The sequence below is a fragment of the Sinohyriopsis cumingii genome, chromosome 5 (assembly GCF_028554795.1).
Source record: "Sinohyriopsis cumingii isolate HCF-2022 chromosome 5, ASM2855479v2, whole genome shotgun sequence".
Lineage (NCBI taxonomy): Eukaryota > Metazoa > Mollusca > Bivalvia > Unionida > Unionidae > Sinohyriopsis > Sinohyriopsis cumingii.
Genome location: NC_142965.1, coordinates 130,386,265 through 130,399,086, shown reverse-complemented (window position 1 = coordinate 130,399,086; position 12,822 = coordinate 130,386,265). Strand labels below are relative to the sequence as shown.

The 12,822-nt window shown below is 37.0% G+C and overlaps 1 protein-coding gene across 1 annotated transcript in view; it reads left to right on the top strand.

The window, feature by feature from the left end:
* LOC149800244 (transmembrane protein 184C-like) overlaps positions 1–12,822 on the top strand; it is a 38,240-nt gene that overhangs the window by 15,155 nt on the left and 10,263 nt on the right. Inside the window, exons 6-7 of the mRNA XM_089959820.1 lie at positions 4,925–5,037; positions 10,398–10,509. Coding sequence (XP_089815946.1) covers positions 4,925–5,037; positions 10,398–10,509 — 225 coding nt within the window. The remainder of the gene's footprint in view (positions 1–4,924; positions 5,038–10,397; positions 10,510–12,822) is intronic.

The window sequence follows — 12,822 nt, the reverse complement described above, 5'->3', positions numbered from 1 at the left end:
ATCTCACCTCTGTCTGTGTGAGTTCGAGTCTCAGGTTCAGCCAATGTGGGCATGTGAGAAAGCATGCCAGTAGCTTCTCGTGGGTCGGTGGTTCTTTCCGGGGTTCTTCCTCCACCATTTATACTGGCTGCCATGTACAGCTTATCTTGTGCTGAAAAATGGTGTTAAACCCTACAACAACAACAACTGTAATAATACTGAAGTTTGTTTCAATCCTTTTGCATGCTGGTTATATGTCCAAGTTAAAATTAGTTCCCATCCTTATTGTATTTTAGGTGTAGTGCTGGTGCTTTCCTTTTTTTAAATAGTAATTTGGGAATGATATTTAACCACCCAGTATGTCACAAATCAGATCTGAGATGATTTGCAAGCTGGAGCAAGATTATTTCTCTTAATATGTTTCATGATCATAATATCTGAAGATAACTACAACTACTTTGCAAATCCAGCCCTGCCAGACTATACTTTTTAGTTAAGAAGCTTCAAGTTACTTGCCAGTAATATGTGACAGTTATGGTGATCTCCATTGATACAGGGATGAGCGCCAACTCCCATAAATACTTAAGTTACTACTTCCATTTGTGCTGAGGAGCACACTCGCTACAGACATAGAGGCCTCTCATTACACATTCAAGTATCCTGGAAGTTTTATACCTTAAAGCAAGTCAGAGGATTGTTCTCTTTGAAAAATATACTCCATCTCATTTTCCAACTTTTCTTGCTTCATTTCTTTGGATGACAATTTCTCTATCTTTCACTAGAATTATAACTATGTTATCCTCACACGTTTAGGCACCCTTGGTACCTACCTGCATGGGTTGCTGCTACATCCCCTCATATTGCTGTAGCTATTTTTTTATGTGCTGGTATTGTGTGTGGTATAAAAAATTATATTACTGTAGAGATTCGGCATGGTAAGGTACATACTGGTAAGTTTTCTATTCATAGTCACAGCTTCCACTTTGTATTTACTATAAGCTATGCTTATCTGATTTTACCTGTATAGGTATTCAGTTTGCCTTTCCTACAGGTAACTTCGTAAGTGCAAATAGTGACACTCTAATACTCTGCCACATGTACTCTTTAACAGGTAAATTATCAGTGTGTAGCTCTTCTCGTATACTCTTTGAGTTAATACAGCAGGACATGTCCCAGGCTATACCTGTCTGCTCTATTTTGTCTTAAAGCTTTTGACCATGGGCAAGACCAAACATAAGCCTTGTAAACATTGAAAACACAGGACTGGCAAGCATGCTACATGTGTAGCATGCTCCATTTGCCAATCTTTTAATACATGTCAGACTTTTGCACGTCGTAAAACAAAAGTCAATGGACTGCATTACTGGGCAGCACCAAAAAAAGGGGCAGAAGCATGCCTTTAGGGACAATGATGTAATCAGTATACTCACTGACATCATGGTACTAACTGACTTGCTTCTCAAGATGTACACATTTCCACATGGTTGATCAACCATGAAGCAATCCATGCTACCATGGCCAGCAGCAGCGCCAATTCCTCCCTTGCCACTCCATGATAAATCTTTCTTGGCAAAACCAGTAGGCTGCTTACTACTTAGGTTCAACACCCCAGTCTCCTTTATCACTCGCCATTGAGTGAGATCAAGTTGAAAACAAATAACCAGTTACTGTCTCACACTTCAGATGTACAGACCAGTTATGTGGATCAAATGACCCATATCCTGTCTCAGCTTAGTTAACTGGACACCGTCATGCCAACTAAGATGGCCCTGTTCTGCCACAACCAGACTCTGCCCAATGACTTATCACAACAGGTCATCACCACAGTTGATCATGCACTGTAAACCAAAAGATGAAGGTCTTTGTCCATTTTGCTGCTCCCACATGGATCAGACTAACCTGCATAGTGCCACTTGTTATTCAATGCACATGATGCTCAGCTTAGTGCCTAAGTCCAAAAAGGATGTCAGTTCACTTCATTCTGAAGCTTGTACCACTCAAAGGGAGCATTTACTTACATTTATAAGTAACAGTATCCCAGTCAGGATGTTCTGTGAGCTGCTTCTCTAGACATTGTTCTCCAGCTCCTTTGCAGATAGTGCAGGATATGTCAGCATCACCACCATCACACATAAATGACAAAACATAGTTCCTTCATCTTTTTTAGATCTCATCATTCTGTCATCTATTCTTTAATTGAAGAGGTCTTCCACATGCTACCATCAGAGTATTGTCCACCTCCTCCAGCTCCTTCAATAGCCTGGTCAGAAGTTCTGGTATCGATTTATTGATCAAAAAGGATGAAACTGTTTTTCAGATTGCTTCCACAGTCAGATAGAGTTGCTAACCTTTTGGGCTGTCTACACTGACAATTACAGGACCTTGGTGTCAACTGACTCTTCTTCTTACAGTGATGCCTTCCCTCAAACTTTAGATTCAGAAGACCCAAACAAGTTTTTCACATTGTTGACACCCCAGTGGTTGACCAATACAATGCAGCATGGAAGGTGACAGAACCATACTCTTTACACATGGACTGGGAAGGCCTTCAACCACACAAAGCAACAGGAGTGGAATGTTGTGGCAGTGGCTTATGTGCTGGACTTGACATAAATTGCTCTAATTAAACAAGCTGAGCACAGTCCCACTTGAATCCCACAGGACATGCATGGAAGCCTGTTTCTATAACAGCTTGCATCATGAACAGAGCTTCCCAACACATCCTGGCCCATGTTGTCACAGCTGCTACTTACTTGCAACTGGTGAAATGAGATGCAGTGTTCCCCCTCTCCATCTTGCATAAAAATCATCATAAAAACCAAGTTATGTGTGCTGCCTTTATTGTCTAATCTTCTCATCAATGGCCATTTTGAGGAAATCCAAAACAAACCAACAAAGAGATTAATTTCCTGAAAATAACAGCCTCAGCAACAGTGGAGGGATTTCCAGGGAAATCTGCAAAAGGAAAGGACTTAGGACACAGCACAGTCCTACCAACCCTATAACTGGAGAAGATCACAGTTCTCAGGAATGAATGTGAACAAGATGCATAGAGAAGGTGATGGTTTTCACCTGTGTTTCTCAGCATGCTAGTTTCCTGATTAAAAAAAAAGACTTTTCACACTTCCCTTGTCAGACATCCTAGTGGAGGAGGCTTCTGTTCTTTGCTGCTGAATGGGAATATATTTGCCATGATGATTAATGTATCTGGCAGGTGGTTTCAGGGGGACTCTGTGTCACCTTCATTGCACCCTTTCCATTGTCCAGATCCCAATCAGCTATCAAAGACCTAATGACCCATTCAAAGAAACCACTTTGCAGCAAGAAATCAACAACCTTCTCCAGAAAAGGGCTGTCGAAATCATTCACAATGTAAATTCACTGGAGTTTTATTGGACACTGTTCCTTTTCCCAATGGCCAATGGCACCCTCTGACCTGTTATAGACTTAAGCACCGTTATTCAATTCATTTGCATTCCATTGTTCGAGATGGAAACACCATGATGTATTCTAACTGCTGTTTAGGGGGCGCTCACCAGTTATTATGTACTTTTGAGAGAGTGACGTATGTAAGGTTAAGTTGTTTGCATTTGAAACATGCACAGTGGAGATAATGTTGGCATACCTCTATGCTACTTTGATGTAATGTGGCTGACATTTCTTTGAATATTGTACTTATGGAAATTGTACATGATCTAAGATCACTGCTAACTTAAATGACTGCTCCCTTGTGTTAAAAAAATCACCTGAATTAGTTGAACTATTCGAAAGTACACTATCTTTAGCACCTATTAAAATTGGGAAAATGGATTTTTCCCAGATAGAAAATACCAGCTTCTGAATGTGCAATGAATGAATTAATATATAATGATATAAAATGTGAAAAAAAGTTATTGGCTCTTTTTTATACAATATACTTCTGAAGTTCAGGAAGTGAAAATGACCAAGTGGAGCTAGCACGTTTTTGAAAGGTGCTCATCTAGAGTAAGGCCAAGCTGTATACTCTATAACCCATTTGTCATCCATCAGTCACATACCAAAATAAAGGGAACTAAAAGTTCTTTGAACAATACCTAAGATATACAAGGTCTTTTTTTAATAACCAGTATAACCAGTGAAGAAACCCGGAGAAATTCTTTTTCTTTAAAATTCTAACCCTATGCAAAATATGAAACTGTAGAGTATCACCTTAGGAGGTAGACTTTGCAATCAGTTCTGACTTACAAGATGCTTATCTTCATTCACAAAGCTTACAGGAAGTTCCTCCAATTCACTTACAAAGACACTGTTTACCAGTTCAGGGCACTCCTGTTTGGACTCAACATCAGTCACATGTCTGATAGACAGAGTAATGACACATGTACTAACCACCTCCATGGTGGTGACATCAAACTACCTGACTGTTACAGATAATTCCATTGTCTTATGGAAGATAAGACTTTGACCATCCTATAACTGTCTCCACATATATGAGGTTCCATCTAAGGAGATATGACTTTGGGTGTGGTCCACTCAGGATTGTCTGTTGCATATCAACATTCTCAAGATGAAAGCCATATAGAATGTGTCATTTAAATAAATTAAATTGCAAAAGAAACCCGTGTCTTTTGGTTAAAAAAAATTACACAACTTTCTAGCACTGTAAGTTATTTTTATTTTTGTGGATATCTGTTATGGTGTGGCAAAAGTGATATTTTCATGGGTACTTAAATTTGTGGATTGAAGGAATTCATTCTTTTTCCACTGGAACATCTTTGTTAATTGGGTTGCTAGGGTTAGGGTTAGATTTGCTTTTGTAGTTACCATGAAATCCATGAAAATTGGTACTTCCATGAAAAATAGTGGATTGATGGGAGTGAAATAAACTGGTCAACATTATTGTTTAAAATATATTTTCATACTAAATGAATGTGTTGTGTGGTAAATATTCGTCTTTATATTTCAGTGGGCCATGTACTGTTTAGTCCTCTTCTACAAAGCAACCAAAGAGGAGCTGACACCTGTCAAACCAGTGCCAAAATTTCTCTGTGTCAAATTTGTGGTTTTCTTCTCATTTTGGTAAGTACAGATAGTATGCCAATGGTTGCACTTGTATTAAATAACAAAACTTGGCTGGGCTAAAGGAACATACTCTGACAGCTGTTTATGATCTATGAGCTATATACACCTCTCCCTCAATAACTTGTGCACATCAGGGTCCACTAACATAGACTGCACTATAAGTGAGGGCGGGAGTTACCGAGAGACCTCCAAAAATTGTATAAAAAAATCTGCTTAGGCATCAAGAAAACTGCATGGTGTGGTAGTAAACTGGTCTTTTTAATGACTGAATCCTTGTTTTACACTCACGTCAACAATAGTTGGTAATAACATGCTTTTTCTAGTGAAGTTGTTCATTATTCTGTATAAATAACATTTATTTTGTAAATGTACAATATGTAAAAGATCGTTCCAACTAATTTCAACAACCATCACATGTACGTGGAAACATCTGTGTATGATGTCACTGCTTTTTGTTTTGTTGATTAGTCTGGTTCTGAGAGTGTTATTTAATAGTACAGTGCCAAGTCGAGAGTCAAAGTAGCAGGGAACTAGACTAACTGTTGATACACCACCAAACAATATTCCTTTTATTAAAAAACTAGCGACAATTATTTTGTGAGACAATCGTCTACATTGAAACCCAATTTTTGTATTGTTCAGTTAGTACAGTATTGATGTTGTGATTTCATTGGAATTAATAGTGAAATTTCTTGTCATCCTTGAGGATACCTCTAAGTGCCAGTTCAGAAATTCTCTGAAACTCGCTTGCCCATAATGGTCCATATTTGTGAAACCAAGCTCTTTATTTTACTAAGTATTCATTTCACATGGTTGCCATGTTCTCTTTGGTCACAATTATGAATGAATCGGTTAATTAAGGTAGTTTATGTTACATACATAATAACATTTATAAGTGTTTGATTGATCAACTGAAGTGAGTTCACCTGATATATGACCGGGGCTGATAGATTTTAAGTATGTAGCATTTGAATGCCTTTTAATTTTTCTTTTATTCCACCTCCTTTATTTGGTTGAAAAGACTGACATGATAGTACAAAGGTGGCCAGCTTTTAATTCAGTGCAACAAATAGTTCTGCAAGTCATTTATCAAAACATGGATGGCACTTAATTACGTTCTCAGATAAATACTTGCAGAGATAGCTGTTACGGTAGATTGACACATTTTACATTTAAATACACTTTGCATTTATGATGATTACACTTCAGAGGACTAAAAGATAGAATCAAATTACAAATTTCACTTAATACAAACTATTTAATTGGCATTTAAATATTAATGTACTGCCTACACTAGGCATAAGTGACATTTTCATTATCGAAATTCCCTTGAATATCTTCAATTAGGGTGTACTAAGAAAGTTGTTTGGAAAGAAAATGTAACCAATTATATGACTTCTTATTAAAAGTTGATTATTTCAAAATGTTGATTACAATTTCCAGGTCCTATCTACCATTTTTGACGATAAAACGAGCAATATATCAATGTTTCAGTTACCAATTTTCATAAATACGGGAGGTCATGGGTTTGATCCCTGGCCGAGTCATACCAAAGACTTGTAAAAATGGTACCAACAAATGCCTCACTTGGCGCTCAGCATTAAGAGGTTAGTGTTAGGACTGGTTGGCCTGGTGTCATGATAATGTGAGTGGGTGGGACATCATGCTACATGCCTGCAGCATGGTGCCCCAGTGCTAGACATCACTATAAACTACCACACTGCATATGTCGTAGCGATGTGACTGAGAAATCTTTAAAGCTACATTAAAAATCCAAATCACGCACACACCAATTTTGATAATGATGTTCTTCAAGTTCAAGAAATAGGGATCATTTTTGGGGTATTTTCTGGTTTAAAAAATGGGATCCATGCCTCCATGCCTGACCCCATGTTATAAGTGGGTTTGTGAGGAATCATGGCATGTGTTATCGAGGGAGTGGTATATATATATATATATATATATATATATATATATATATATATATATATATATATATATTATCATTCTATACTTTCCATTCAAGGAGTACTCAATGGTGCAAATAAGCCAGTATGGTCATACTGGAAAGATATGCTCAGGGGTGTGGGTGGGGTTGGCACTGAATTGGTAAGAATTAAAATTTACTTTTGCCACTGGGAGTACCAGTAAATATGAAACAGGTCAGATACCATAGATGACCATTCACCTCCAAATAGGGAGAGCTGACATTCTTTTTGCACTTCTGTAGATAATAATAATAATACAGTAATTATTTTCAGTCCAGGTTGTTGTAACTAGTTTACATTATGGCCCACCAATTAGACAGTTATACAACAAATATATATGTAATTAGACAAAAGTCGACAAGGTTAACATATTGTTATCACAGAGTTATCACAGCTACCACTTACAAATGTTATGCAGTCATTAAATCAGGAACAATTATTCAAATATTTGAAGAGGTATAATTTCTTAGAAGCTGAAACATTTAATATCATGCTGCAAACTATTCCATACAACTTTACGGATATAAGCAAAATATGTTTTTAAGATTTCTATATTATAGATGTATTTTGACTGCCTAGATTACTTGAATTTATTTATACATATTAAAATACAATACTTTATAGGTAATATTCTAATCGTGTAAGCTGACTGGTCCATTATTATGAATACCATTATTATGAATACTACAACAAGCTACTTTTTATAGTCAATTTATACCATCTATGCATCTCTCACAAGTGAGTGATGACATAACCTTGGTATATTTGGTCAAGTGATAACTGTCTCATGTTGATTTGCGCTAATTCTTCAATGATCACAGGGAAAATAATAATAATAATAATAATAATAATAATAATAATGACTTTAATTAAAGAAGCTCATTTGGTCAACTGACCAGTCTGAGGTGTTTTTAGACAAAAAATGCTATTAAAAACTTTACAATTGATCTACTGCTACAAAAAAATATGTACAAGACTTCAAGGATGAGTACATACAGGATTCATACACATAGTAGTAGTAAACGTGTAAATCATTACAGGTGAATACATGATAACAATGTTGTAAAAAGTATTAGTACTGAATTAAACAAAATCATACAAATTGTTGTTTCTGTAGATATTGACAAAGAAGCTTTCTAAAAGCTTGGCATGAGTCACCTGACTTTATATAAGGTGGTATCGAATTCTATTGTTTGGCTCCAGAAAAAGCAAAATTCTTCTTTTAAAACTCTTAATTTGGTTTAGGTAAATATAACTTGTTGTTTTAGATGGATCTTCAAGATAATCAGGATTTATGGATTTATGGATTAGGAAACCCTTTTGAAACTTGTTGGTCAAGTGATTACTAACTCTTGTTGATTTTGTCCTAACTCCTGAATACTCACAGTGAAAAATTTGAAACAGCAAAAAGGTAGACTACAGCAGAACAAAGGAAAGTAGAATCTTTGTAAAACACATATTCCTGTTCTTACCCACTTTGTCCCACCTACCTTCCAAAATATGTTACGCTGGGTCTAGTTCCAGGGTCAGAATAGGTCCTAGGTGCCAATTTTTTTCTGAAAATCTGAACTCATCTTGTCATGCCAATTAAGAGTACATCTTGTCATACCAATTAAGAGTACATATGGTGGAGCTGGAGAATATTAATAGCTTTCAAGTTATGACCTTAGTATTACTCCTCTATCATAGGGGATAACCCGAAGCCCATATTGGATACATGGCTGATTTCATTTCCACATGTCCTTCAAGCCTATATATAGTTATAGAGTGGAGATCTCAATAGTGTTGTCTTAGGAACAACATTCCCTACCATGGGGCAAGACCAGAGGGTGTAATCCAAAAACCTCTTTTATACAAGTTATATCCATGTCCTTGGTAATGCTACACTGACTTTAAGATCTTCAACAACAGTACTTGAGAAATTATTTGAGAATGTTTAAAACCATTACCCTAACCTTATCCACAGCCTAGTGGTCATATAAATGATACCCCAAATTTTGAAGTCTGTGTATGGTGTAGAAGACACATTACATTATTTATGGAAAGACAGATAGATGGATGGACAGACATAGGAAGGCAGGTTGACATAATCACTGCCTTTTTTATATTCCTGCCATAAGGCAGAGTAAATTATATTGTGATGTTCATCCAACTGTTTTATCTCCTCAGCGCTGACTTGAGTTGTCCACCATCAAAAGTTACTGAACTTTGTGAATGGCTTGCACATGGGTTAAAGAAGAACCCTATCAAATTTGTGGTCAAAAGCTCATTGGTCAAGGTCACTGTGACTGAAAGAAAATGATTTTCTCATAATTTGAGTTATCCACCATCTATAATTACCAATCACTGTGTATGGGTGCACTAGTGGTAAGGAAGAATCAACTTAATTTCCGGGTCAAAAGGTCAATGTCACTGTGGCTGAAAGAAGAAAAATGTTTCTGCACCATAATGTTAGTTCTACATCACTTACCCTGACCAAACTTTGTGGATGGCATGAATTTTTGGGTAAGGAAGTAGTTTACTGGATTTGAGATCAATGGTCAAAGTGGCTTTGAAAGAAGGAAAATGGTCATGGCAAAAAAGGTTTAGTTTTCTACATATGGACATGTTATAGAGAGGGTAAGCATATTATGTGCTGCTTATGGTACTGTAGTTACAAAATGTGCTGGAACAGGGATGCTGACATTGCTTTAGGGAAATGTCAGAGATCAAGCAAGATTTTTAGTCACCATGGTGTTGACTATTGTAAATCACTTTTACACCAAGTCTGACTTATTTTTTCAAACTTCTTTCTGTGACTTACATGTATTTTATGAATACATGAATTTTGCATCATGAGATGGAGAACCATTGTAATATAAGAAATTATCTCCTTGGGTGAATAATTATGAGAGATCATAAATTTTACACTAAGACAAATCAAATATGAAATATGAATGATCAGCATACAGTTTAACAGCCTTATATCATGATATTGCAGTGACCTATCCCCTATTGAAATATGAATGATCAGCATACAGTTTAACAGCCTTATATCATGATATTGCAGTGACCTATCCTCTATTTAAAAATCTTGTTCAGTCATTAGCAGAATCACTTGTGACCAATGTGAAAATGATCAGATAAGACAAACAGGTTGTCCAGAACAATGGAACAACATCATTGTACCAGAGGAAGGGTTGCTTACTAAATTATTTGTTCATTTATTACATGCAGCTACATGCTTTATAGAAAAGGTCATCAGATCAGCCAGTTTTTTCTTCTCTCCCACCATTTACATTTTCATGTGTATTTGGTAAAATGTCCTTTTGTTTAATATGCATGATATACAAATATTGATAAATTTTTTCTGTTGTACTTGTATTTCAGGCAGTCAGTTGTAATTGCTATTTTGGCCAAACTAGATGCAATTCCCAGTGGTCCAGATAATGGTCCTTTTGATTTCTACAAGGACCCTTCAGAGATTGCTAATGGAATACAGGTAATGCAGTGTTAAACAGTTCTATAGCTACAGGAATACATGTAAATACTAGTGTTAAACAGTTCTATGGCTACAGGAATACAGGTAAATAATAGTGTTTTTAACATTTCTATGGCTACAGGAATACAGGTAAATAATAGTGTTAAACATTTCTATAGCTACAGGAATATTTGCATTTAGGACCAACTAGACCTTGGCATAAGTGTGTTACACAGTCGTGTGCCTACTGGAATACAGGTAAGTTACCAGTGTTAAAGATTTCTGTGGTAACTGTAATACAGGTAAATTATAGTGTTAAACAGTTCTATGGCTACTGGAATAAAGGTAAATTACAAGTGTTAAACAGTTCTCTGGTTACTGGAAAATACAGGTTAGTTATAAATTAATATTAAACAGTTCTGTTGCTACTCAAATACTTGTAAATTGCAGTGTTCTACGGCTTTTGGAAATACAGGTAAATTAAAGCGTTCAACAGTTCTGTGACTACTGGAATGCAGGTAAATTGTAGCATTTATCGTTTATGTGGCCACTGGAAATACAGATAAATCAGAGTGAGAAACAGTTCTGATCAGCAGTATGTTTTATGAAATTGTACATGATTTTGTATTCTCTGTTGAATGCATTCCCCAGTTATACTACCATTAGGAAAGTAAGCCTTATACCTCCTGAATCTGGCCTTGCTGAAAGACAAAAGTTTGACTTTTCTGTCTATATCACATAGATAAAGGACTATAACTTTTGCCCATTACCTTCACTTGCCACCACTTGGTATCATCAGTATTTAAGCTTAACTTCTGTACAGAAACAAGCTATTTTTGTGAATTTTGTCACTTTCTCAGGATTGGTATTTTTTAGACTGCCTGGTACAACATGCTATCATTGATGCATGTTGTGATTCAAGTTTTCATGCTGCCTATTGTTTGCTCACTGTGTATTGTTTTACCAAACTATTAACACATTGAGGAGTTAATTTATGTTTTCTTTTTATAATTTTGTCATTTCAGTAAAAGATGTCTACTAAGTGCAACAAATGCAAGAAGTTTAAAGCCAGGGAAGAATCACATGAGTCATGCCTGAATGTACATTTTCTTTCCCTTGCAGCATGTGTGCATTATGTTCCATCTGGTCTGCATTATGTTCCATCTGGTCTGCAGTGCTTCAAAAGCCAACTAAAGAGAGGATGGAAAAATCATGCAAGGCAAGCAATGATGTTTTGAGAATCCATCAGAAATACAGAATCCTTTGTGAGCTTGTGGAGGAAGTTACTGGGGTCCCTGCTCATCGAAAATGAGATGGATCCAATCTTCTGCCACTATCACCTTGACAGATTTTGGGAGCCTAATGCAGATATTGTTACCATCATAATGAGATAACCAGCTTTCAAACAACACATGCATTGACTGGTACAGTAGTCAGTGATGCAGTTTCTTCTTCTGTCCAAAATTCCGCCACTTGTTCCTTCTCTTATTTCTGTATGTACTTAGGATACAGTGGGAGTGTCCCCCCATTTTTAGGCAGCCCAGTGGATGCAAATCTCCTCACATGTCCAGACATGGCCTTTGGGCTTGTAAGTCTGAGCACAGTGGGTATTTTTGGCATTCAGTGGATTCTGCATACAATTTGTTACTGTAATCTGGAGCTATCCAACTGTCAAACCAACCTAGCCATCCCATCCCAGCCTCAACTATGGGGATCTTAGTGACAGATCCATCCATCTAGATATGCATATGGCATCTTCTGTTTATAATTATGGGGATCTTAGTGACAGATCAACCCATACAGTCAGGCCAACTGCTTCACATGCACATCATGATGGAGACTTTAGAGAAAAATCCATCCATCCAGTCATGCTCATGGCACAACCAGTACTGGAGCCAACCAGACTGGCTTCCACACTGCCAGCAACTTTGATGGCCATTCTACCAGCTAACCATCTGTCAGTCCCAGTATGACAAAATTGTCAGGTGGAGCTGGTTTTTCCTATGTTCAGTGCTTATATAGAGACGATGGCACTGTGTCATCATTGCCTCAGGGAATGGTTTAGCCCAAAATGGAAGCAGACCATGAACAATAGACTTCACACAGTGGTGTGAAGATATTCCTAAGCAACAGTCCTACTCCAGTCCAACCATGGAAAGGACAGAGTTTAGTTTCAAGGCTGCCGGTAAGGATATATAGTGGGTGTATACTCCATTTGACTCAATTGCTGTTTGTTGGCAGAAGTTCAGAGACAGGCAGCTCAAGAATTGCCCATTCACTTGCCACCCCATATGCATCTTCATTTAAAACCCAGCTGTTCCTGCCACAGTGGAA